The sequence below is a fragment of the Perissodus microlepis genome, chromosome 23 (genome assembly GCF_051167445.1).
Source record: "Perissodus microlepis isolate ML-2025 ecotype Zambia chromosome 23, ASM5116744v1, whole genome shotgun sequence".
Taxonomy (NCBI): domain Eukaryota; kingdom Metazoa; phylum Chordata; class Actinopteri; order Cichliformes; family Cichlidae; genus Perissodus; species Perissodus microlepis.
The window spans coordinates 17124230-17152141 of record NC_140482.1 but is presented as its reverse complement, the minus strand read 5'-3'; the positions used below and the strand labels follow the sequence as shown (position 1 = coordinate 17152141).

Genomic DNA, 27912 nt, shown 5'->3' with positions numbered 1-27912 from the left:
CCCAGTGTACTTTTAAACTGGACATGATTCTCTCACATGTACTTCTGCACAGCAAAGAAACATTAATGAAGCAAGATGAGACTCCACCGATAAATCTCAATAATTTTATTGTCTTTGTTCTCATGATTTTACAAATATGATACTTCTGCAATTCAACTTTAACTGTGCAACACAATGGCATTATGGACTGTTAAACTCGACATCCCGAGGGGACGTCTGTGACTCCAGGAAGCTGTGAATCCTGCAGACCAGAGGGCCTCACTCAGAGATATATATATATATATTTTTTTTTTTTTTTAGTGTCAGTTTATGAGTGTTATGCAACAAGAGTCAATGTTCTCATTCATCTCCCACCTGCAGTCTGTCCGCAGGATTCACTAGCAGCTTATGCACACACACAAAAAAAAGATTTTTCACCACTGATGACGGCTACTGTCAGGGGGGAGGAGGAAGCCGAGTGCCTCCCCTCCCTCTGTCCCTCCTCCCCCACAGGTCAGCGAGCGGCTCCTTGGACGTGGGCTCGAAGTAAAGTTGTACAGTCTCTTTGGATGAGGCTGGCGGTACCTGGTCAGAGCTGCAGGGCTGCTTGCCTTTTTAGAAATGGGTGATCTTGCCACGTAGGTTTCAGGGACACCAGTACAGATAATAACAATGGCATGCAAGACTCACATACAGACCCACTTGCTGTTGTTGTTTTTCTTTTTTTTTCCTTTTTCTTTTTTGGGAGTAGAAAATAAAAAGATCCTGACAGAAGTACAAGCACAGAGCCCTCGCAAACAGCCAAGCGCATCAAAAACCATACGGAGGACGAATGGTGCCTAAACTCACTGTCTTTTAAAAAAAAAAAAAAAACCCAAAAGTATCGGGGTCCTAATGTGATACTTAAAACCGTTTCAAAACACAACAGCTGGCTTCTTTTCATATTCAATCATTCCTGTGTCTGAGGGCATAATACATCTTCACATTTATAATATTTCTTCTACACCTTTTTGGTTTTTTTTAAAACTTTTCACTACAAATGTATGTGCTTCTGATTTCAAACAGCTCGGGAAAAACTAAAGATCTGTAATTCGACGACAGTCCCGCTTCCCTCCGGCCGATTTTTATTGCAAAATGAAGTGATAACCTCTGAAACAGCAACACACACACACTTCAATATGGCACAAGCATCTTAGAAATGACTTAAATGCATCGTCGTCGTGGTTTGTCGTGGGTGAATATCAAAAACCAAAACCACACCATATCTAAAAATATTAAGACATTAATCATCAGTAGAGCAAAAAAGAAGCTTTTGGCCCTCCCCTCTCCTTCCATGAGTTAAAACATGCAGTCTGCCGCTCTGTAAGCAAAACTCGACCGCCAACTCTTGGTGAACGGCAAAAGAAATAGAATAAAGACAAAAGTAAACGGCTCGCCTCGACTGTTCATCCAACTTTATTACGGGAGCTGCAGACTTTAAATCCACGCCTTTCTCTGATTTGAGGGCTGGATGACGATTCCTTCACCTGAAAACTGCAAAGTAAAGCATGTAGTGACTAAACTTGTCCGCTTTAACCACGCAAACGGAACAAAAACGAGCAAAGTTCATCATTTAAAGCACTCTTAAGGAGGATTTCCCCCTTTTATCTAGCTTCGTGGATCACATTAAGACATCTGATGTGCTTATCTTCATCAGCTTTGGCACGCTCCGTGCCCTCACCCGCCCATCCATGCGTCTCACTGAGGATATCGCTGTTGCATCTGGAGTGTCTGAGAATAACGAAACCTGAAGGCATTTTCCTCCAGCCCTTTTTCTCCGAAGCCTCATCTACCCGCTCATCTCCCCCCCCCACTACAAATAAATATTGGGCAAACTGCTAAAAACACAAGGAATAAAAAACATAAAAGAAGCAGAAATCAATTTAGTGGCCTCGTAGTGTGAAACAAACTCTCAAAAAGTAACAAACCCATCACCGCCCAGTCCTCCTCGTTAATCAAACAAAGTCACAAAGAAAGAAACGTTACAGGGAAGCTTATATCTAGAGTAGTGGTCGTTTTATAGCGGCGACTAAGTCACGAGAATGACCGAGTCTGTCATGTCCAATTTCTTCTTCAAAAAAACCAAAAACCTGCCTCCTCTTTGCCTCCCTGCTCTTTGCTCTCTTCGCCCGGAGGTGATCATGCTCTGTTCGATCAAAGTCTTTGACCTTTAACCCTTCCCTCCCCCCGCTCCCATCCCCAACAAGCGCTCCTCCCGTTTCCTCTCCTGCTCAGGGAGGCGCCGTCAGTCAGCGTAGTGCATGATGGACTCAACGTAGTTGCCGGGGAAGAGGCCCGTGGTCCCGTTCATGACGCCCTCGAACCAGCCGTCGTCGTTCTTCTTGATCACGTAGATGATGGCACCCTCCTGGAACGAAAGCTCGTCCTCTTTGTCGCGGGAGTAGTCGTAGATGGCCACCACTGCGGGATGACGGAATAAAATATGGAAATAAAGATGGAGTGGATTAATATTCTGGACTAATATTCAGAAAAAAAATTTTTTTATTTCTGACAAGTTGTAAATTTATGGCAAGAAATCCTTTTCCATTTTTGTTTAATTAATAAAATGAAAGTGTCACATTTTCTGGTCATTTTTCTTGCCAAATTGTCCTCATTTACACATTTTTTTCTGCTTATTTTATCAGAAAATATTCAAGTTTGTTTAATTTAAATTCTTCCCTGAATCCATTTTTCCCCCCTTGGACCCGCTAATCTTCCACATTACACTTTCAACATTTTATTTTATCACACACACATTTCCTTGACCAGCAAAGGCAGACCTTTCTCCAGGTAGTTGCGTGGGGCCCAGGGCGGGTCCTCCTCAGCATAGGGGTCGCTGTACTCCACCACCGCCGACTCCTCTTCATCCTCATCATCCTCGTAGTCTTCAGGTGGCGGTGGAGGAGGCGTGGGCTCCTCAAACACCGGTTCGTCGGCTGGCGGAGGTGGCACGTCTGAGACTAGGAGTAGTTTCCAGGTTGGGGGGGGGGGGAGACAACCAGTTAGAGACGAGAAGAAGCTCAGAGGCGGAGCTCTTACGGTCATGCAGAAACAGCCCATGCTGGGTGTTTGTCAGTTTTACAGAGAACCTGAGGACAAACATGCTGAAAACAAAAAGTGCACGCAGGAGCTCAACATGCATTTACAGAAAGACGACACAAACGTCTCATTATTCTCATCATGCTTCACACTCTTTGCTTACACGCATGATACCGAGCAGTCAACCACCACCATCTGCTGCCAATCCACCACCTTCAGGCTTCGAAATCCCTCTCAGATTTTAACCAATGGGAAAAACCTAAAATACTTTTCCTCTGACCAGTTTCACTTCTCCATTTCTTGCTTTTGCACCTTTACACTAAAAATGAGCCTTTGGTTTTTAAAAGCATGACATCTGGAGCTGATGTGCTGTCCATAGTCTCACATGCTCTGCATTACTTTTACTCAGTAAGAGAAGTGGTTTCAAACGTTTCTGGAGCAAAACCCATGAAAGGGGAACTAAAATCTTCAACGAACACTCAAAAGTCATTATGTTCCCAGCGTGTTGTGCATACTGGTACAAGGCGTTTTCACATGAAGGCACCCAACCTGCATGCTGATGGTGGGTGAAGCAGACATCAGGTTAACTGAGACCCCTGGGCCCAGATTTCCTTTATAAAGAGCTTTTCTGCCACCACACTGTTCACTTATCCACTCACACATCATAAATTTGTGATTACCTGCCTTCACACACTTTGTTTTTTTCCACAAAATTGGATTTGCACTAAACTTCATTAGCACCGAGCTGGCCTGCACCATCTGGTTTGTTTGCTTAAGGAGGAATCATTTTGTTTCCAAGTTCCTCTTTTGTTGGCACCACATTAGCATTAGTCACCTTCTCCTGACATATGACACACTTTAACAGGGTTACAGCTTTCCCTCTAGTTCCTTTGGATAATTCTATTTGTACTGGTGTTTTTTTTTTAAGTTTGCTCCACACAAGAAAGAGATCGCAAGTTTTGTTAAACTAAACGTTAGTTTAAAATCTATCCTATTATAACATTTGTCTCCATGCCATTGAAAAAGTGCTCATTTAGATCATTTAACAGTCATGTGCGGTTCTACAGTACTATAGCATGGTTACCACAAACCCTAAAGCATGTCTGAACCTGCCTCGACACATTTTAAAAAATCCTAATGCAAATTAAGGCAGCTGTAGATCCAACAGCTGCCAATGGCAGAATAGTTACTTCTGTTATGCTAGTGTGAAGTCTGGCTCCAGGTGTAGCTGTTGCACTGTAATGCAAACTTTGTGTCGGTGTTGTCCAAAGAAAGGAAAAAACAAACATAATTTCCACATGCTCCAAATAACCCAACAATTTCTGCTTGATTTCCTCTGTGACAGTGTCAGACAGCTGGATTGTAATATCTTGAGCTGCATGAACGCTGGTGTTTGCACATAAAGTTGGTGATAGATTGTGTTACCTTTTGTCAAGGTAAATCTGTCAGGTGTTGTTTGACAGTGCCCTCGTGTTTGCAGTATTTTACATTCACACGACATCCATGTCCACGTCTTCGAGTTAAATGCGGAAAGTGCTTCTCTGATTTATTCTTTGCCTCAGATGAAGAAAGAAGTCCCCCCATTTTGCCAATTTCTTTCTGATGGTGCCAACCTCACTAGGAAAAAAGTCAACAGCACCACCTGCTGGACTGAGATCACAGTCCAGCAGGTGATCTTGGTTCTCCTTCTGAACAAAAACCTTTGTATTTCGTGAACCTGTATCAATATAATGTTGTCATGCAAAATAGTGTCATACTATGCTTGGAGTGTTTAGGCCCGAAATATCTCATTGATTTGAATCAATTATTGCGCTTTGAGTCTTCTGGAGCTTATAATCATACTTCTGGCATAATCTCCAAACGTATCAGACAGTTTAAAGAAAACTGCTCAGAACGAAGCCTGAATGTGAGGGCAGCAGCTGATGTTGGTGGTTGTTTACTTGAGAAAATATTCACACATAACAAGAACCCAAAATCGCACACACAGACACCCACACCAGCACACTACAGGGGATTGAGTGGCGGTCATGCAGAGGGGGCAAAGAGCTAAAGGCCACTTACTAGTCTCCTGAACACGGGCCACAAAGCCCATCAGAGGCAGCTGAGGGGTGATCTGCATGGAGGGGGGAGGGGGCACGAGCGGGCCTGCTATCACCAATCAGAAATCAATACACAGAGGAGGAGGAGGAGGGGGCGGGGCCAGAGAGAGGAAGGCGGCAGATGTGAATAGGAAGAGGTTAGAGACCACAGCAGAGAGTTAAAGAACACTTAGTAAAGAACAGAGTTCTCATCAGAGGCCTGCAGGCCTGCAGCTACTTTAATTATACATTTATTAATGAAATGCCAAAAAACATTAACCAAAAAGAGAAAAAAAAAAAGAATCCAAAGAATTAGCAAGAAAGAAAGCAATTGTCACATGTTAAAAATGGAACCAGAAAATATAAAAGTCATCTGACCAATAATTAATAATACAATTAACAACTAAAACATTTCTTGAACTTCTGTGAGAGGAAAGTGAACCGTTTTGGAGAGCTTCACAGACATTTTATGATCCAAATGTTTCTTCAATCAATCAGGAAGATGATGTGAGCCCTAAAGTCTTCATTCTTCATCTGGCTGTCAGACAAGCGTCTGAGTCTAATCAAAGGAATAATTGATGGGTGAAGATCGCAGGACTGACAGCAGCAGCAGACACAAAGACTTAACAGCTCTTCAGACAGAGAGCTGGTGAGGAGGTGAAGTCCGCTGAGGACGCTGAAGCAGATGGGAAATGGCAGACGACAAAACCAGACAGGCGAGGGTTTAATAGAAAATGCAGACACAACCCCACAAAAAAACAAAACCTAAAGGTTCAATGAAGTTTAAATCAGCAGATAAGACTGGAGTGAAACAGAGGTAATAATGCAGCTTTATCATGCACTGCTCACACACTGGGGCTCACGAGCAGAGCACAGATAAGATTTCATTTTACCATTTTTTTAAACCATCTCTCTAGTTTACCAGTAACTAATCCCCGCCGCCTGTATTCTAAAAGAAGAGCCCCAGTCCTTCAAGTACAAGTTTGAAGCTTGAAGCAGTCTGACCATGCTCCTCTGACCCCAATAAAGCATCTTGACCCAGACATCTGCTCCCCTCTGGATATTTTCTCTTTTTCAGACAATCATCTGTAAAGCTTAGACATGGTTGTGCTGCAAAATCCCAGCAGATCAACGGTTTATAAAATACTCAGACCAACAACCATGCCATGTTCAAGTCACTTAAACCTTTATTCCACATTCTGATGCTTGGCTTGAGCTTCACCAGGTCACCTAACCCCTGCCTATGTGGCTAAATGCACTGATTTGCTCCCACGTGACTGGCTGATTAGATATTTTTGTAAATGAGCAGGTGAAAAGGTGTACCTAATAAAGTGGCCAGAGTGTAATATTGGTTGGTCTATTTAAGTTAAAGACAAATTCACTTCCTCCTTTTTAGCATGGTGTGTGTGTAGAGCTGCAAAGATCCATCAATATATGGAAAATGATCAATTCGTAAAAGAAAAAAGAAAAATTGTGTGATTATTTGCCTTAAACTACCAAATATATTTTAGTTTTATTGTGTTTAACCTAAGTCACTATTTTATATAGCAATAAATAAAACGACTAACTAGAAGGTCGTCTGCAATTTAACTGATTACAGAACCATTAGCTGCATCACCATTGGCCCAAACCTTTATTTATAGGACAAAGAATAATGTTAACACTTTTATGTTCAGACTTCATAAGGAATGAAAATCTTATCTATAGGAATCCAAAAATGAAACAGTACCACACACACACACACACACACACACACACACACACACACACACACACACACACACACACACACACACGCAGTACCTTGGTTCTGGGCAAAGTGTGGCCCCCCGTTAAGCTGGTTCTGGTTGTGGGTCACGTTGGGCTGACCAGTGACGGACGAGGGTCGGCGGTATGGCAGGGAGCCTCCCACCGGAGGGTTCTGAGGCTGCTGCGCGGGGCGGTTCATGCTGTAGAACTGAGGAGCACCTGAGAGAAGACGGCAGCAGGGGGCAGCAGAGAGCCACGTAAGTCTGGGAGTGCACGCAGCAGTATCATGCTGCTGTCTTACAACACCAAGTTTATTAGAAGAATACAGCTCTGAACAACAACAATCTATTCAAGTTCTATTTTTAAACAGCCACATAGGAGCAATTCATTGGATTTTGTATCAAAACTTTGCAGTTTTACAAAAAAAAAAAAAAAAAAAAAAAAAAAAAAGAGAGAAAAAAGAAAATCATACCTTTTCATTTGCAAAGTTAAACATTTCTTCGTTTTGAGCCAAACATACTTAAATGGTTTGGTTCAATGCTAAATGCCTACAAATTTTCTATTTTTTTCTGCAGAAATTTCTACAGAAAAACAGCAGGTAAAACTAGAAAATTTTAGCATTTTATACCTTTTTTTTTTTGCATCTCACCTTTAAATGAAAAGTGTCAGGAAAAAAAAAAAGAACTGAGTAACACGTCCCTTAACTTGTCCCAAATCTCTCTCTGAGCCAATTCAATATTAACATTTGGGTAACAGCAGTTCCACCCTCCAGATAATTACAACATCCAGCCACAGAAAAACAAAAGAACAAATCACCTGGACACCATTAAGAAAAGAACTAATAAATACACACAGGAAGAAAGCATATCACCACACAGCTCATGCATTAAATATCAGAACATCATCATGACAGAGATGCTGGAGGCCGATGAGAGGCTGGGAGGGAGGACGAGTGGAGCATCTAGCAGCAGCAGCGGGATGATGGAAAGTTGGAGGCAGATGGCAGAAGAGCTGCACACAAACAGGACTTGTGGAAGTTTGTTTGTTTTGTCTGTTCCACAGACTACAGCAAAGACATGTGCAGTCAAAGACCTGTTTTACAAGTATTTTCTAACACTGAGTAAAATCACCCAGGTAAGAGACTCATCTTCTTTAAATTCATTTCTTGCAGTCAATATTTAATTCATGTGTGCAGCCCTTATGAGGTGAGAGTTTCTTTTTAATACCGACCGCAGTGCTCATCAGAGCTTTAAATCCAGTCTACATCCTGAATAGAAGACCATCAAATTAAAATAATGCAGCTCCACCTATCAGAGCCCTTTTGGTTTTCTGAGTACTTCAGTGGCATCACTGCCAGGTCTGAAATAAAACACTCAAATTTTGCAGAGAACAGGCCAGACAAACTGCAGTTATATTGAAAGATAATCATCTTAAACTTCACTCAAGTTTTGAATTTAAATACAAAATCTTTGGGAATTTACAGCTTTCATGAGAATTCATTCGACACGTATAACCACTTCACTGTTTCTAGCATTTTTTAAGCAACTTAAATGATCAGGTACCAGCTTAAACATTAAAGCCTTATCTGCCTTTTTCTTAAAATTACTGACATTTTCATTGTGTTCAGTTTAAACTGCCCATTTCAATTTAGTATTAAGTTTGTTTTCCACTTGTGTAAAGGACTTCTTCCTGTCCATTCCTTTCACACTAAAAGTACTTGAGACTAAGTGACTGCGGTTTATAAATTGGCTTACAGAAGTGTCAAAGCCGTTTACAGCAGAAACTTCTTCTTTACTTCACCCTGAATTGGACAATATGAAGACTAATGGATTTTTGTAGTTATCAAGTGAATGTAGACTAGCAGAGTCATCTAGGGATCGCAACAGTAGTTACTGTATTCATTGAGGGAGAGTAATAGTTGTGGTCGTATCCTAGTTAATGTATTCATCTGAATCCTGTCATGTATAATTTTGTGTTTCAACTGTTTATAAATTGTTATCATTGTTTATGTTTTTCTTGTTATTTTCTGCTACTTATTGTAATCATTATTTGCTTAAGCCAGCTTTTATGCTGAAATGTATTCAGGTCCATGGTATAACTTCATTTTTTGTGTCTTCTGCACAGCTACCTGTAGTTTGAAAATGACTGGTGTAATCGCAGGTACAATAAATCCTTTTTTCCTGCCATTAAAAACATTAAACAGGTTGAATTTCTAAATTTAAACTGAAACAAATTTTAGATCTGAAAATCTTTCAAGAACTAATTCAGACTTCCAGACGAAAAATAAATAAGTAAATAAATTAGGGTGATGAATGAGCACACTGGGATCATACAAGCACGTCACGGAAGGCGGGATGGAGGGCGTGCAGGGGGTGAGGAGGGAGTTGCACTCACCTTGTGCAGGGTTGCCATAAGTAGCAGGGCCTGTGCCAGTAGGTACCGTGGAGGCAGGGAGTTGGGGAGGGGGTGGGGGTACAGGCGGGATCTCTACAGGGGGATTGGGGGCTTGTGGGGGGCCGTCTAGGGCAGAGGAAGGGGGCCCAGGGGCTGTGGCAGTGTTTGGGGGAGGTTTGGTTGCGTTGGACTGGGCAGGGGCTGAACCTGAAGGGGGAATCGTGCAAGGATACAAAGGGGGAGGAAAGATAAGTGAGGGAGGTTAAGAGAAGGGTGAGAAGGGGAGAGAAATTCAATCCAGAGTTTGTGCACACCGATTCGACTAATGAAAGCCAGAGTGAGCAGTACTCCCAGATTACTCAACAAAGATTAGTGTAGTTAGTACGTTTCAGTCACAATAAGGTCCTGCAGCTCAGAGAAGAGAGGAAGGGGAAGAAAAAGAAGGGGGTTACCTGGGAAAACGGTGGGCGGGGCTGGGGTCGGAACGGCGATGGGCACGCCCACGCTGCCACTGCCGCTGTTCTCTCGGCTGCTGCTGCGACTGCTACTGGGGTGGCTGCCTCCGCTGCTCCCACTGCTGTCGATGGGTCGGCAAAAACGTGTCAGTCCACAAACAAACACACCAGCAGAAATTGGAAGAAAACAAAAACAAAAAAACTGCTCCTTTTCTTCACAATCACAGGAAATAATACAGCCTACATGTAACATGGTTGCAGTCTGCCCTCAAACCAGTATGGAGCTTTTTTTAACCCAACTACAGAGCCACAGGAACAAAAGTCAGGAACTTTGAGAACTACTGATGCGTGGAAAAGTGACAGTCTGTGCTTTATACTGACAGCAGGATATTTTGGTATAAGGACTCAAAAGTAAACTTTTGAGTGTAAGTACAAAACTACTCAAGAAGGGGCAAAAACCGTGCGGTGAACAAGACGCGTGAATGGTCTCAGTTATGATTTTAAATTAACGATTTTGCACTTGCAAATAGACTGTATAAAAAAGATGGCTCTAGCCTCTGTTAAGTAATCTACTTGTCTTTGAAATACAGTTTTGATACAGTTCTCTTCACATGGGGGAAGGTGGAGACACCAGGTTGTCTTCTCTGTCAGAAGAGAGATTGTTGAAAGACCCAAAACCCCCAATGACCCCAGGTTACATCACTGATGATGTGTCCAGGGGCACCAGATGGTGCATCATAAACTGAATCAAAGAATTTGGAATTTTGCTTTTTTTGTTTTATTTTAAATCAGATGTGAATATCCAACAAAAAGGGTCCAGCTGATCACCTACCACTTGCTACCTGGCTAGCACTGTTAGCAGGATGGGTCAGTTGTTCACTATGACAAAAATCTGCATAGTAATTGCAAAAACAAATGAAGGAACACAAGACTTAAACTTGTTTTTTTAAGTGCAGCCAAGTGTTGTTCAACAGAGAGATGAATCTGCCGTCTCATAACAAAAGAACTTGTCAATCACAGGGTAACCACACCCTCGAGTATATGCTAATTTATTATTATTTTTATTTTATTTAAAAGATAAATTTTTACAATCATTAAGACCTAAAAACAACTGAGACCAAGAACTGAATAAAGTGTTTACTGTAGTAAAAAAAAAAAAAAAAAAAAAAAAAATTCCCCCGATCAACCTTTTATACCAAATACATTATAAAATTAGGTTTGTGGTCAAATTAAGGTTACTCTTGTTGCTTTGCTAGTGACAGCTTTTAATAGCATTAGCTAAATTCTGGGCTAATGCTAAATGAATGCTACAACAGCATCATTGGTCAGTTGCAATGTTAATCAGTGACCAATATTAGCATGGTACGCCAACAACTCAGGATATCACATGGTGCTTTGTTTTCTAACCTCCACTTCTTTCTTTTCTAAAAAAAAGAAAAAAAAAAATTGACACACACACACACACACACACACACACACACACACACACACACACACACACACACACACACACACACGTACGTTGGTCTTGTAAAGTTTTGTCGAACTCAGGTCCCCAATCTCAATCTTGAAAAGATGCTGCAGTAACTGTTTACACTGAACCCGGCTGATTTTTAATCCTTTGATCCTTTGGGGAAAACAACAGACATTTCCTGAAAGTTCCTGACATTGTTCCCAGGCTCACATCATTTACTTCCAAGTGAAATTTAGATCTATAAATAATTCACCTCTCTAATACAGTTTTATATTCAATCTGCAACCAGCCTCAAGCAACACACAGTTCAGCTGTCTTTTCTGTTTTCTTAATAACTCACTTCATTAATGTAGCACCCTCAAGAGCATTGATGTGTTAGCGTGAGCTGTATGCCTTTGAAATGACTATGTGACAATATTAAAAAGAAAAAGAGGGGGCAGCTGGAAGCCTTCACAGGAACACATGACACAGGTGACGCAGTGGCAACACGGGACAAAGACAGATATGAGACGCCGTAAAAGCAGCAGGAAAGATCGTGACACATGGGGCAGACTTTCTGTTGACAGCCGGGAGAGCGCATGGCTGAGAGATGAAGAAGATGAGCTATGGATGGAGTGGAGCAGATACACACTCGTGCTGAGAGGAGAGTCGGGGAAGTTTTCCTATTTCTAGAAATACTTGAAACGTTTGGCCAACAGATGGGACGCCGTGACGAAACTTTCCATGTTGTTTTCCCCCTCCCAAAACCCCTCTTGCTTTTACTTCTGAGACGGCAGGCAGGGTGGATCTAAGAATATCACTCCATGTTGGGCATGAAAAAGCCTCATCTTGGGAGATGAGCTGACAGTGGATTGACAGGACTGTGGGGGCGACGCTGCCTATTTAATGACTATTACCATAGGAACCTGTGTCTAGCCAAGCTAAATAAAGCTCTGCATCTCTACCTCATGCTTGTTTCTTTGTTGTTATCTGAGCAGCGAGGGGAGCAAACAGGTGAGGAGGTTTCTAAATAATGTGTCAGTCTGGGCTTCTCCTGGGAGCTGGAGCTGCTGATGTGGGCCTGGATGTGAGTTTTAGGAAGTAAGAGTGGTTATAATTTCAACGAGGTGTCATATCAGAGAAAGTGCTCAGAAGCTGGCTCGCATTTTTTAAGTGTAGGAGAGGAGAATAAGAAAAGGCAAGTAGAGTGGGGCAAAAGGGGGGTGGGGGGCTTGTTTAAAAAGTGTAGAGAGGCATGCTGGGAAGTGGGGTGGGGGTACCTGTACGTGCGGTTCCTCTGATTAACAGATGCAGTGCGTGCAGGGCTCTGCTGGGGGTGCGCCACGTTGCGCGTCGGGCTTGAGACGTAGTCGTTAGGGACAACGGGTGGACGCACCGGCTCAAGCGTCCTATAGGGGGAGTGGCGCCTGCGAGAGGGTCAGGAGGACAGGAGTCGAGAGGAAGGGGAGGAGGTGAGAAAGGAGGGCATCCATAGAGAAGCGTAGGGGGAGGGGAGGGGGGAGAGGGAGGAGGAGAGCAAGAAACAAACAAGTGCAAACTTAAAAAAAAATGGGTGATGACAGGTGGTGAAACATTGGGGCTGGCTGGGGTCCACGGGTGAGGGGGGCAGAGTCAGAAATGACGTGGCTGCTGTCAGCTGAAAAACACACTCCCAAGGAGATACACCGTGAGTTTGTTTGCACTTAAGCAAGCAATCAAGCAACTACTACAACTAAAACTAGTTTTACTGACTTGTTTGATTTGTTGATTCATAAGACATTTATTGTTTATGTAAAAATGTATCTATTTTACAGCTGGACAATTGTGGTTTATGGCTCAGTCACACTAGGATAAAAACAGGACGGCAAAATCCCAGAGACAAGGAAAAAGAAAAAATTGTGGTTGCCCATTGATTGCAATTACATTTTCTTTGCATTTGAAAACCACATTAAATCACCAATTGCAACCTGTCTGCAAACAATCACAGTCCGACTCAGACTGTTTGCAATCACTCCCAGACAGGTTGGTGAAAGTTCGCAATCAACTCGAGTCAGTCTCCAACCTGTCTGCAATTAGTTTCTTTACAACAGGGGAACCAACTGGACTGGTTGCCAACTGTTGTATCCTATATAAAACCACAGTTACTGAGTTCCTATGTCATTTTGCAGTTAAACTGTTGTCGTGCAGACCTTGTTGCTCAACCTCATTCTATTGCAAAGCTGATAGTAGACTGACTGCAAGTTTCAAACGTTGTACGAGCTAGTTTCAGGTTAGTGTCAGTTAAATATAATAACCATGACAAGACATGGCCCACCAGAGGCAAACTGCAATCTAGTTTTTATATATATTTAGCTTTTGAACAAACGGTTAGGTTACACTAGCATTACGCTAGGGTGAAAATGTGACAAGCATTTCCAATTCTTATCATAAAGAGTAAAACCACGTTATCTGTTTGGCTCTAAAAACTCTACAGTAACTGTACTGTGCTTTTATAGAGCCCCTAGTTCACTCAAAGACAAAGTTTACTTGTGGTTTACATAACAACAAAGGCAGTTTATGGTGCAGTTGCTTTATTGGCCTGGCTCCCTTGAGACCAAACTGGGCTTTATGTGGCTCATTACAAAAACTGAGTCTGACACCCCTGATGAAGATCAATGAGAGATGAAGCTTGTTTTTTTCCCATCTTGCTGGCACTAACTTCAAAGATATTTAAAATGGACTGCATTTTTCATGGATCACAGTATTATGGAGTCACAAGCTCATCTGTTACATGATGTTAAATTGATGCTAGCATTTAAACCTTTTTCAAGAATGATTGGAACAAAGAAAATTTTAATAAAAAAAAAAAATCTGTATTACTGCTAGTACAGTTTGTGTTTATATACTCTTTTTTCCATGAAATGATAAAAACAAAACAAAAAAAGTATTCCTGTATGAAATATTATGATGCCACTCAATAATTTTAGTCACTTAGCAACAATTCCTGAGTTATGTAGTAACTTCAACACTTAGAGTCTCAGTGTAAATTAGCAAAAGCAATCCTGAATTTATGAAATTGTTCAAGGGAACTAAAATAATAAAATCAGAGCAACAGGTTTAAATCCCTAAAGTGTTCCCAAGTGTTCCCACCCACATCTTCTGAACTATAAACTCCTTGAATAAAAACCTGGAAATGTGGATTTTCAGCCAGCAGCAGCTCTACGATGATCAGTTTTTAACATAGGAGGGATAGAAAAAAAACATAACCCTGAGGTTTTATTGATCTGGGCCTGCAATAAGATGTGCTGGATGTAAATTTCCCAGCTGACACAGTGGGGTGACCCATCTCTGAGCACTGTTGCCATGGCAAAACGCTGCTATGAGGAATATGGGGCAGCCAGGAGTGGGCGAGCTGGGTCACAAACACACAACTCAAAGTGAAAACTGAGGTAGTTGAGTAACAGAGGAGAAGGTGACAAATTTTATAAATCACACAGAGGATGTCCGCCTGTAGCCACAGGCTGCGGCTGAAGGTGCGTCATGGAGGGTTGGAGCTGTGGTTGAATGCGTCTTGAAGGGACAGAAGGAGACACACACACTTTTTCCACAAAAACACAAACAGCACTTCATACATAGGACTGTCCCAAGGGTAAGACATACACACACAGCATTATGAGGTGCACTAGCAGAGTTCCTGTGGGATAAAACACACCTCCAACAGTCAGGCACAAGACAGACAACACCAAACACCTCCGCAGCTTCCATGAGCTCCGACACAGAACATAACATTAGAATACTCCAACACTAAGAAAGGACCACAAAACCTCTCAGTGAAAAGTGATACTCTAATTAAAGTTGCTCCAAAACTACACCTACATTATACAGTAAAAATTAAACTCTATTAAAGCCATTAACCTGTCACAGCCTGCCCGTATGGCTAAATCTGGCTGATAGTGCTCAATTTAATGGTTAAGATAAAATACATTCACTGTAATTACTTAGCAGCATGAACAAGATATGAGCTGAAAGATACATTTTATAGTTAAAATAATGATGATGCCTCAAAAAGACATTTTTGGAAAAAGACTAAATCAGTTGAAAATGACATTATAAGAGCAAACTAGAAAAAAAAATGTTCAATTTTAATAAACAAAATGCAATAAGAATGGGGGTTAATCTGGGATTTAAAAAAAAAAAAAAAAAAAACCCAACTTTTTTTTCCTTTTTAAGATGCCTTTAAGAAATAATGGGATCACAGCTGGTATGATTTACATTTAGATTTTTTTTTTTTTTTTTTTTTAGCTTTAAATACCTTGTGATCATAATGATCATTACTTTTGTATATATAATGCAGTGCAATATATATAATATGTACCTTACTTCCTCATTAATGGGTCGGCCAATCTGAATGAAAAGTTGCACAAAGATCGTCACACATGAAGTGATTGTTAACATGTACAAACTTTATAAAAGATTTGTTATAAATCCCAGTTGATTTTGGTATTCAGCAACCCCCTTGTGAATGCAATTTTTTGTTTGTGTCATTTTAAATGTACGTTGTTTGTACTCAACTTGACGATCACCGGAAGTACCACAGGTCTTATATATAGAAGCTAAATTTGGACAGAAGGTCGGCGTTTGCACATTTTCCATTTTGTTAAACTGAATCGTCTGTATTTTATTCTAATTTTTTATTTTCCCTTTATTTTTGCAAAGATAATTTATATCAATCAGTTGGGAAAATATTAGTTAAGCATGTAAGTACATCAGTTTCTTTTTACTCATCAGCCAGCATGCATACACCAGTGCTCGGATATAAATAGTGACAGGGAAAAATAGGCTAATATCAACCATGTGTCTGTACTGCTAGGCAGGCAGGATTTGATGGGTTTAACGCAGCTAATTGTCTTCTTAAAGTGAAGCTGATAGAAATTAAAATTAACACTATTGTTTGTTTGTTTTTTCCATTTGATGCTTTTTCATTTTGATGTCTGATCTAATTTCAGTCAGGAGTTTAACATGTTTGAACTAAAAATAGAATAAAAGAGCTTTTTTTTTTTTTCTTTAGATGACAACCAAAACCAAACAAATCTCTTCTTCTACAAACCCCAAAATATAAAGTTTCTTTTCCTAAAATAAGGGATTTAAAAATCCTTGTTCTGGTCTTGAATGCCAGAAAAAAGCCAAGAATTAAATTGGGTATCACAAAAAAAAAAAAAAAAAAAAAAAAAAAAAAAAACAAGAAGAAGAAGAAGAAAAAAAATAAAATTGTGAACAGACAGCAGCTTGTATTTTGCAAACACTGCTGCTTATATTCATATCAAGTAGATTATCAAAAGACAACTTTAAGCATCCCAAAAAGAGCAAACTTTAACACACTTGCACAAAAAACTCTTTATAATTTAGGGAAACCTATTTAAAAGATGCATGGTGCATGTCTGAGAGCGAGAAACCCTAACAAATCCAAAATTCAGCATGCAGCTTGATGTAAAAATATTTCTTGTATAAAAGAAATCAGGTTGTCTCAGCAGCACAGAACAGCACTGTAATGTGAACTGGCCCTAAAACAGATTTGAAACCACCCTGAAGAGACTAATTAAACCAGGAGGTAAAGGAGCGATGATGAAACTGGGAGTAACCACGTCCATATGACGGGCCTTGTCGTTACCCTCCCAAAACCGACTCTGCACGCCATACGTCGTCTCAACACACACCAAGGTGGTTGCACAGCTTACATACCCAAGCGTCCCTTTCCCCGTCATGGGTGGGCTCGGGGGCTTCTGTGTGGGGGGGTTGGTGCGAGGGAGTCCGCCTCCTCCGGCCTTCATGTTCTGAGCGCTGGCCTGTGGCAGGTAGGTGGACATTGGTTTAGAAATCTGCTGGTTAACCATGAGACTTCTTACACAACTGTCAACCTTCAAATTATCCTTTATTTTGTGATGAGAGTTAGAAGAGAAGATCAACAGCACTCCTATAGGAGGCAGGTTAGCTTAGCATGAGGAGGTAACAACATCTGCCCAAGTAACAAGAATTCATCTCCATCGTCCACACAAAGGCTCAGTTGGCAAGAGCAGGTCATCTACTGATCGGAAGGTTGGTGAATTTGCATCGGCTGCATGGAGGCATTGGGAGGAGGTGCATCCAAGCGAGTATGATTGTGTGAATGTTAGATAAAGTGCTTAGGTATATATAATATATGAATGCTGAATAAATGTGGGTGACTAAGACTTGAAGCAGTTTAAAAAGAAAGAAAATATATTACATGCTAATTGGCTGGTTTTAGAAGTGCTGATGGATAGATTTTGCCTTTGCACACTTGGTCGTTACAACCAGCTTTCTGTTGTTTTTTTCTTTTACTAAGCTAACTTGGTTCTTACACTCCAACTATAACATCATGAATTTTGGGTAACGATAATAAAGGTCTTGAAACTTTCTGCTTTTCTTTAAGTTCTGTCACAGATTCACAAATTGCCACAAATTCAAATTAAAAGTTGCTAAAATGTTCAATTAGGTCAAAGCACATAAAAGTTCGGGGTTTTTTTTTAGTCATAGCACGACAAAGTACAGGGAGACGGCCTTCAGTAGGCTTATCTAAGTCAGACAGTCTGTTGAAAAGCATAACAGAAGTGTCAGAGTCGAATTAGGAAGGCAAAATTAGGTTCTCCTATGTAACACAATATTATCATCATCATCAACTAAAATATAAAATCATAACAGTTGGTGCTGATGATACAAAGCTGGTTGTTGTGATTCAATTGTGGTTGTAGTAATCAAGTAAATTGCCGTTTACGCGACACATGGATGCAAATATGCTCCAAATTATGGTGTAATGCATTTGCATTTCCTCTCATACCAGCTGTAAATTTTGCATCTTTAAAAGTTTTTCCAGGTTTTATTTCCAAAAAAAGGACAACATGAAGCGAATACTGATATTTCTACTTTTTTGTGCATTAAAATGTGACAAGCAAAGGATTTTTCACAAGTTAATTTTTAAAGCATTTTTCTGAAATATAATCTGAATCTCTGTAAGCAAACACATTTTTAACTGCAAACAAACCAAAAATGTAAAAGAAACCACAGACACAACAATTCAAAACATCCACAAATCACAAAAAGCCCTTCCTTGTTTGGGGCTCTTACTAATCTTACCTTAAACCTTTGCAACCACTACGGTTGGTAACAAACATAAAGTTAGGCAAGCATAAAGAGAGAGAGAAGAAATCAGGTGATTAGTGTGTGAAGGAGGAGAGGAAAACAACAGTTGTTCAAGCTTGTGCTGCACAAAGCCGAGCTGGAGAGATCCGGCCAACAATAGCTCAGTGTTTAAAATCTGAGGAATTCGACCTTCGTAAGGTTGAAAGCCAGAGCTTCAGTTTTCTGTATAAACAAGCTTGTCATTGTTCAGAAAGTCAGCAGGAACAAAGCTTTAAGAATCAGCCTCTCCCATGATTTTATTAAACATAAAATCATGAGAAAAGCCTGTTTCCAGCTGCAGGTGGCAGGCTTAATGTCCTGGCCGTCACTGGCTTCCCGTCCATGTGAAAAGCCTGAGTCATTGATTTTTATCTTAGATTTCTTGACTTTGAAAACCACTGAAACCTAATAATAAAGAACATGACCTCTACAAGTCCTTTGCTTATCTTTAGATTTTCATCAGTGAGCAGCCTGGATTAATTCCGACATTCAAACACATTTCCATGGTCTTCTTTTGAGTATTGTATTGTATTTAAGTAAGTGATGTGATTATTTTTATAATATAAAATAATCACATCACTCTTATAAACTGGCTTGTGGTTGGTGACTTTTTAAGACTACTTTTGGCCAAATTTAAGGGACAAAGACCAGAATCAGCACCTTAACTCCGTGGCCCATGTCGTCTAGCAGGCTGTAGTCGATGGGCTTGCGGATGTATCGCACAGGCCTCTCAGGGTTGGCCGGGGCGATGATCTTGTGCGTACGGGACGTGTTCTTGTTGGTGGTGAGGATGCCGATCTCCCGCCGTGCTACCTTCTCTTTGTGGATGTCCACCGTCTAAGGATGAGAGGCATGTTTTCATTTCTTTTTTTCATTTTTTAAAATTAAAACACTTAGTCCTGAAAGCCTGCCAAGACTTTATTAGGAGGAAGAGGTGTTTCAGAGTGTTTCATAATTTAGGGTTTTGATTGCTTTGAAGTATCGGTTGCATGTTGAAACCCTTTTATCTTTTGATCCAGCGTGCAGCTCCAGCACACGTATTTGCCTGCCATGCAGATACACTGAATTATACATTCATTATCCACACAGTCACATCAGCGTCTGGTCCATTTGGATAGTAAAACTTTATTAAAACCTCATTAATCAGGCTTACACAGTGCTTAATACCCAACAGAAAAAGGACAAAGAGCATTAAAAGGCCATATGTAACTGTTAATTGTGCTTTGAGAACTGATGGGGGGATTCCTTCTTGGCAGGTGAGTCAAAAGCCTGACCTGTTTAACTTCCCTCACCTGTGAGATGTGGTTGATGGAGGACTCCATGCGGCGGAGCTGCGAGGCCTGGATGTCCAGCATCTGCAGGACATTGTTGGCCAGCGTGTTGATCAGGTAGGCTACGCTGGCCAGAGACTGGGTGGTGTAGTTCTTGGTCTCCTCCAGCGCCCTCTGCTTGTCTGGAGACTGAAGAAGAGAAATGGATATTTGACTTTCAAAAGACACGATTTGCATTTCATGGAAAGCAAACGATGCAGGTTTTACAAAGTGATGAAAAGTGAGGGAGCAGAGGGGAAAACACAGCCTGTGTTACCTGAGGACATTCTGAAAAATGCGGACTTTAAGTGGGCCACCTTTACACTACAAGATTCCTGCATATTTTGTAGTGCTTGTTGTACTCAGATGAGTCTAACAGTTTAGACAAGGGCCATGTCAAAACACAGAGGAAATCCCACAGGGGGCATTTACACACGTCCAGGGCTACTTCTAGCCTGCTGTATGAGGGTGGGCAGCTACAAAGATTAGAGGTTGCAGCAGATGACTGGTACCCCCACAGGGTTCTGGCATCTCTGAAACGACTGTGTTTGCATTTGATCCCTGACAAAAACAAGCAGAATATAAATGGATTGTTCCAGTCGGCTTGGCTTCTACAGGAAGAACAGCAGTCAACATCTGCACATTTATTCTCTGCAAGTGCAGAAACATAGGAAGACTAAACCGTCAGAGACAAAGATGTTCTGCTTTTGTGTCAAAACACTTTCTGTTATGAGTACTACAATATTGTGCAAAAGTCCTCATTTCTTTACATTTTCTTTGTGTTTTCACATTTCAATAACATACTACACTTACTTCCCATTTTCCTAACAAAACATAAAGGAATGCACAATTTTGCATTGCAGTGCTGTACTATCATCAGTGCCCTGATGATTACTGTAGCAGCAGGAACAGCAAGATAAATATTATTATAGGCTAAAGGTGATATCCACTCAAATAAAATGTCTATTATAATGCCAGCATCTCTTCAAAGAAAAAAAAAAAAAAGATGTTATTAGGCTGTTAATTCTGTAAAATTGGTCCATAAAAAGTACACAACAATGTTTAGGAATAACAGTAACAAAGTAATTAAAAACGTAGTCCTTTCAAAGACCCTGCTGCCAGTCAGAAAGTGTTTGCCGAAATGTCAGCATGCAAACCAAGCAACTGTTTGCACATCTATACACTAGAGCAGGGCGATATGACCAAAAATATTTATCACGATATACATTTGAAAATTTGCGATAACAATATAACTGACGATATAATTGACACTAGACAGAATACTTTACAACTCCACAACTTTATTAGAGCAAAAAAAAAAAAAAAAAACCATCAATGTATTTTCACTTAAACAAGCAGATGTTTTTTTATGTGCATTAAAGTTATATAAAAATGTAACCGTGCAAATTCCTTGCTGAAAGTTTAACCAAAAGGCATTTCCAGTGGAAATTGGCCGACATATCCTCAGCATAACCATGTATAATATCCACAAAACTTAAAAAGAGCTTATACACACACAATTAGGGCTGCCACGATTAGTCGACTAGTCACGATTACGTCGACTATCAAAATCGTCGACGACTAATTTAATAGTCGACGCATCGTTTGAAGCTTTGTAAGATCACAAAAGACGCAGGAATAAGTTGTAGGATTTAAGAGTGTAATAACGGACTGAAACAGAAGATGGCAGCACTGCATGTACAAGGATGCCAGCTGCCGTTAAACCCCGAAGAAGAAGAAGTAGCTCTGTCCCAGAATTCATAGCGCAGCCCAGCTCAGTTTCCAACAATGGCGGCAGCTAGTTAGTTTTAATGTTACTCTTATTATTCTTTCTGGGTCACAAAATAAACGTTTAACATATTTTCAGGCGAGAATGTAGCTGTGTAAACCTCAAATATCTGCTCAGTTTATCAAGACACCACATATTTTCAAAAGCGCTCCGACGTTTTCAGAGACGTCTGTTACCCACTAGCTCGATAGCTAGCCGGGGCAAGGCTCACTAGAGTCGTGAGAACACCGGACTCCCGGCTTCAAACCCACCTCCGTCTTTCGCTACTCAGGTTAAACATATATAAGTCACTTAGATAACTTAAATATTTTATTGTTTGGCTTTTTTTTAGTATTTTATTTGTTCCTGAGTAAATCGGTTTGGCTGAGATCAAAGTTATAGTTTTTACACAGCTGAATAAACTTCAGGCAGACAGCTGATTATCAGAAGTGTGAGATGCTCCAGAATTTACTCCGGTGTCCCGTTATATGTTAGATATCAAGGAGCAGACGGCTGAGTTTATTAAACTTCACCTAAACAATCTGCAAATTTCATTAAAATTTAATAAACTATCATCTTGTCTTTATTTTTAGTTAGCACCTTAAACACTTAAAGCTGTAAGCTAATGATAGTTATATAAGAGCAGATGCTGCTGGTGCAATAAGCTGTAGTTTTACGTCCAATGGATGATGATCTGATTAGTCGACTAATCGCAAAATTAATCGGTGACTATCAAAATAATCGTTTGTGGCAGCCCTACACACAATACAGTAATATTATGTTTTAGCACAGTACGTATCACTCCGCGAGGCTCCTGCCTACGATAGCCGTAATGCTCCAACAATCCATCAAGCAGTGCGGCTTCGTAGCTTAGCAAAGTCGTACTAAAACATCTGACAGATTTTCGAGCGCCGTGTACGACAAAATCGTTTCGAGGTCAGTAAACACAACCAAAATTCATACAAAAGGCACACCGGATTTTAAGGGGCACTGTCGATTTTCAGAAAAATCAAAGGATTGATTTTAAGTGTGCCGTATTTTCCAAAAAACACGGTAATAACAACGGCCCGCTAGCATGCTCTACCAAAAATAGTGCTTTGCTGTGTGTCTGATGGACGAAAGCTAAACCAGTTCCACACCACTGAAGTTGCAGCATTTTTACAAACCAATTCTGGTTCATCCATTTCATTCAACGATCCGCTTTCGCCCTTTTTATTCTCCGTCGCCGCTGTCCTTTTTCAACCTTGTGCGTATGTAAACAAAGGCACTGCGCATGCGCGTTTTACCCATATTCTATCGTGATATTTCATTTTCTTATCGTTGCCCAACATCGTTGCACACCGGTATGATATGGCCCAGCCCTACTATACATACATTTTAGCCTACAGCCACTGGTGGCTGAAATCACCATTTAACCTCACGTGTATAATTTAGCCCCTGTGGGAAAGACGGACTATCAGAAGAGAACGATACAAGCACAGAAAGAACACAGGCTGGAAATTAATCTAGGACCTTCTTATTCAGTATTCATTTACTGTCATACAAGAGATTACAAACACGAACCTCACAGCCTCAGGAAGAACCTGCACCTCAGCTTTGAGGCTACACAGCCTTCTGCACAAGGAGAGGATGGTGAACAGAGACAGACGGCTTTCATTTGAACTTGATTCCAAATTAGCTGAGCTATGGGTTTGTAAAAAACAAGCCCCAGTGGATGGATCAGCTAAAAAAGACCCCTTTCCATGTAAAACACACCTTATGAAGGCGATTTAATGGGGCTACAGGTTATGTTGAACCTGACACATAGTTGCCATTTAACTCAGTGCTGACCCACTAATGATAAATCCCCACATGAGCACTTCAAAAAGGCATTAAAGAGGTTAGAGCTACTTCAATGCTAAAGAAAATATCATCCCAACACAAAAAGCAGTGCACAAAAAAAATGGAGCCTGAATGCAGTCAGTGTCAGCAGGATGGAGAGCAAAAGGTTTCAGCACCAAGAAGCAAATTTGTAGTGAAGCAAGAGAAAAGAGCTTAGCGGCAGTGAAGTGAGTAGCAGGTAAAACAGCTGCAGCCGGCGTGAAAGCAGTGTTCAGAGGCAGCCGATTGGCCGTGGGCACGGCGTGGGCACGTCGACAGGAACATCAAAGGGCAGATGGATCGGCTAATGTTTCTGCTGGGAAACTGTGTTCCTTAATCCTCCGTGACACTGCACCGAGCGCAGCATGCGGGGTCGAGCTGCAGCATAAAGCCAGCACATAATGGTGTGAATGAAAGCAAAGGCAGACACCAAAAAAAAAAAAAAAGCATTGTTACTTCTCAAATGTGACAATTTGCAGCTTTAATTTGGTCTATGTGATCAAGCACTGCCTTTGTTTAGATTTAAACAAGTAATGTTAGTCTTTTAGCAATGATTAAGGGCTTTTTAAACAATTTTTCTGAGCATTTTAGAGTCATAAAATATTCAGATTACTCCTTTCTGTTTTTTTGCCTCTCAATCATAAGCAGCTGCTTTAATAAAGATGAGTTATTTTCAAGGTGTTTTCTTAAAGACGCAGAACAAACTTGATCGTTCTTGCTTCTAAAAAAGACCATCGTTAGGCTGTAGATTTTTGCTTGGATAAAACAAGCTTCATTAAAATGTCATCTGAGGGTCTGCAAAAGTCCGATTGCTGTAGCTCGCCGTTTCCACATAATCTGCAGTGTAACCAACAAAAATTAGTGGCGACAAAACCGCTCATTAGAGTTTCCTGTGTGCTAGAGACAGCAGCAGATTACCTGCATTGTTTGCAGCAGCCTTTAGGCTGTGATTGGATATTGACTTATTGATTTTACTTTAAAATTCAAATTTAAGCCATGCTGTTAACTCCCCAAAATCCAGGGCTGCGATGCCAGGATAATGGGAAAGCCCACGTCTTTCCTTCTCTTCTTTATTATTTATTTATTTGTTAGTTTTGACAGGAAACCTTTGTACAAACACATCGAATCAGAATGAAAGGATATCTGGGCTAAACTGACATAAGACTGGGAGGAAAAAACAAAACACAAAAAACTGAGAGGCAGCATCAAGCAACAATCCGGGGAGTCCCGACGACTTCACTGAGCAGCACCCTCTGTGGTAATCAGTCTATTCCCTTTCATGTGAAACATGCAGCGCACTTTTTAAATTTTAAAGAATCACACACACACACACACACACACACACACACACACACACACACACACCTAATCCAACTAGTTTAAGCATCTGGCACGGCCTGCAAACAAATGACAGCATTTACAGGAGAGCGGAGGACGCAGCACTGCTATAGAATGAGGACAAGCAGGTTATGTGGTAAAAGTCACGAGAGCACCTGCTGGCACAGGAGAGACGGATTTAATCCAGTGATATGTATCTGGTAAGACAGGATGTTTATCACTCCATTACTAAACCATAATTAACATTTTAAGTCAAAATGGGCAGAGACAATTTTTTAAAAAAGGCAAATTTCACTTAAATAAGTTATAACAGACTCAGAGCCTTTGCTGCACCCTTACTGATTGGGCTTACATGCATCTTCAACCCATTTTAAGTCAGAAAAACGCTAATTAAAACAATTATTTGCCCTAAAAAACACATGACCCCTCATTTGTACTGGCACCTGGTAGGCTGTCATTCACTACTAAAGCTCAAGGGTAGCAGTAATGTTTGGACAAGGCTGCTTTCAAACCACCACGTAACAAAAAAAGCAGCAGCAACACTGCTCTCTACACGAGTTGGACCAGTAAAACGAGCCTCTGTACAAACAGTATGGCAAACATTCAGCCAAATACTATCCACAGCTGTTAGAAAGCACATTTTGGGCCTCTTGAAAACAATATATCATAATGAGCTCTGGCACCAAGTAAAGGTAGCACATTACAAATATACCACAACTCTGCATGGTCATTTCAGAGCGAATACAGTGACCGAACAGCTTCCTGTCAATATCTAACTGGATCTCTGCTTCAAACACCCAAAAGTGTCCCAAAGCTTAATAATTCCTTTGAACAATGTTTCATCATGTTGTCTTGACAACAGCAAACCACAGACTGTATGTTTGGTGTAAGAAGTCCCATTTTACCTTCTTGAGCTGAACATTGTGGTTTTTTGAAATGATGAGTGGCAGATTCGGCTGAGAAACCAACGACCGGCTCATACAGTAAGAAAGTTGTCGACCACAAAGTAGCACTCTATCCTCATCTTTTTGACTCTAATGGGAACCACAATTAACAAAAATAAACATCACAACATATCCAAAATGGCTTAAAACTAACAACCGAGTCCACACACACACACACACACACACACCAGAAAAGTAACAATCATCGCCTTAGTATAAAGATTAATAATTACAAGTCAATGTAAGAGATTCCTCAAACCATCAGAACAGACGTGAGGGATAAACATGGCCAGAACAAAGGATTTTATTGGTTTCTATCATGGTTGTCACCACATGTAAAGCACCGGGACATAACCACACATAACGGCAATGACCTCAGCCACTTGGGTAGGTTGTGTTATAGGCTCCACAATCCTTCACCGCAAGAGTCTGAATCAGATGTCAAAGATAAGACAGACGTAGTGATGCTGAAAACATTTGCAGGACTGCTTTTGCTCCCCACCAAAGAAAATTGTGAAAATATTTTGCTCATTATTTCAGTTGTCGCCCCTTTTGTTTGTGGGTTTTGTAAGAATGTAGTTAGGCTAGAAATGCCTCGGGTCAGACAGGTAGGTAGGCAAGCAGGCGTAGGACCAGCACGGATGCGGTTCTTTTTTTGCCGGCTGGTAAACCAAACAGAATTCATGCACTTTTGACCGCACACAGTGTTTGCCAACAGTGCATGGAAAAAAAAGAAAGAAAAAAAAGTGACTTTTGTGATAAACGATCACTCCACGAATTAAAAAGTCGAAAGAGTCTGAGAGAAAGTAACTGATAAATAGAGAAAACACTCAATTATCCACTAAATATGGTCATTTCAGAGCACCGGACCGGATCAGTGCATCAAGCATGAGTGACAACCAACACTGTGTCCTTTATAAAAAAAAAAAAAAAAAAAAAAACAACATAATACTGACTTTGAAGTCTGTGAATACAAACATCTCACACACTAGGGGTTGGTTTTGTTAGTGAAACATCCCTTGACTGCAAACAACTCCTGGGCGTGGAGTTCCAGCAAACACACCTGTGGCATCATGTGAATGACAACCCGAAATATTAGTTAGCAGGTTTAAATTCCTCAATGACTAATGCCGTAAGAAGTCTGCTTTAAAGTGAAACAGAAAAGGACAGAAAAACGTAAGAGGTGAAGCATCACACTAAACATTCTCCTGATGCTTCCTGCTTCTGTCCAGCTGATCTATAAGTGATAACATCCATCTGACAGCAGCTGGGAAAACCTCACAGGGCAAGCTGCCAACATCCACCACCTCTCTCCTCCTCCTCCTTCTTCTTTCCACGGCAACTTGTCAGACCTGATCAGCCCAGCTCATCAGGGATGTCAGATTTCAGCATCACACCTTGTGTCCTAGCTTATTCCCTGATTTCTCACCTACTGAAAGCTGGCCTGCGAGTGTGTGATGAGTGGAGATGCCAAAATGAGATCACACCTGCAGAATTTCAAAGCATCTGAATGGCTGCACTCACACACAGGCAGAAATGTATCCACATCACCCCCCTCCCCTCTCCTGCACGGAGGTGCACATGAATGGCTTCAGGCTGAGCATTTTAAAGGGTTTTAAGCGTGGCTGCTACATCAACAGCATCATAAATCAGTTGTTTGTAACGCTGTCACGGCGGGTTGTCTCCTGTCACAGCCTATCAGAGGTTAATCTGCCTTGATATCGCGTCCCACATCTGAGGCCGGAGCCTGATCAGCTGGCTGGCAGTGACTGATCCCCGCACGGAGCACAGAAATCGATTTTCACGGTGCCTGCTCGGTGGTTTGAGGGGTGATGACGAGCAGCAAGCTAACGAGCTACCCGGCTAACCCACCACGGTGGGATGCACAGCTCACACACATCGTTATACAGAGGCAAACAAATAGCGACATGAATCGGGTGGGGGAAATGCCACATTATGAGTTTGTTATCTAATTTTAAAAAACAAGCAAACAAAAAACGCATCGGCAGCAGGTTGTTGCTGCGCTAGCCGAGGCTAGCTGACAGCACGGCTGCACCGCATCGGCAGCGCTAGCATTAGTTAGCCTAGCACCACTTCGCTCCATTGAGAAAAAAAGAAACAAACTACACCGTCTTCCCCTCCACGGTTGTGTCAGCCTACCTGGACATAGTTGCTCTCGCAGTACTCCGCGACTCTTTCCAAATTAGTGAAGCTGTCCAGCAGCGCGCTTCGTCCCGCTGGAATCTCCTCTTCCAGAAGCATTTGTAGCTCCGCCATTTTCACATCTTTAGCGGAGAGGTGCGCTCTCTGGCGCCCCCGTGGCCGCCCGCGGT

The 27912-nt window shown here is 41.2% G+C and overlaps 1 protein-coding gene across 8 annotated transcripts; it reads right to left on the bottom strand.

Annotated features, from left to right (window-relative positions):
- Positions 1–90: 90 nt before the first annotated feature.
- Positions 91–27910, bottom strand: abi2b (abl-interactor 2b). 8 transcript variants are annotated; one of them, XM_084921095.1, is made up of 12 exons: positions 27740–27910; positions 19652–19819; positions 19020–19196; positions 18315–18332; positions 16905–17008; positions 12467–12613; positions 9731–9855; positions 9279–9485; positions 6939–7103; positions 5119–5205; positions 2799–2978; positions 91–2439 (listed from the first exon to the last, which is right to left on the bottom strand). In XM_084921095.1, the coding sequence occupies exons 1-12, from the start codon at positions 27854–27856 to the stop codon at positions 2264–2266; spliced, it is 1671 nt and encodes a 556-aa protein (XP_084777221.1). In that variant the 5' UTR covers positions 27857–27910; the 3' UTR covers positions 91–2263. The 8 variants fall into 8 exon arrangements, with proteins under 8 accessions (XP_084777221.1, XP_084777222.1, XP_084777225.1 ...); XM_084921096.1 differs by having other exon boundaries at positions 5119–5202; XM_084921099.1 differs by lacking the exon at positions 9279–9485.
- Between the last annotated feature and the right edge of the window lie 2 nt (positions 27911–27912).

Excerpts from the sequence above, each read along its gene's own strand:
- abi2b (XM_084921095.1), bottom strand. The coding sequence starts at position 27,856 with ATGGCGGAGCTACAAATGCTTCTGGAAGAGGAGATTCCAGCGGGACGA. Across the intron at positions 12,614-16,904 it reads ACGGGGAAAGGGACGCTTGG|GCGCCACTCCCCCTATAGGA; the intron begins GTATGTAAGCTG and ends ACCCTCTCGCAG. Across the intron at positions 2,979-5,118 it reads GGCCCGTGTTCAGGAGACTA|TCTCAGACGTGCCACCTCCG; the intron begins GTAAGTGGCCTT and ends AACTACTCCTAG.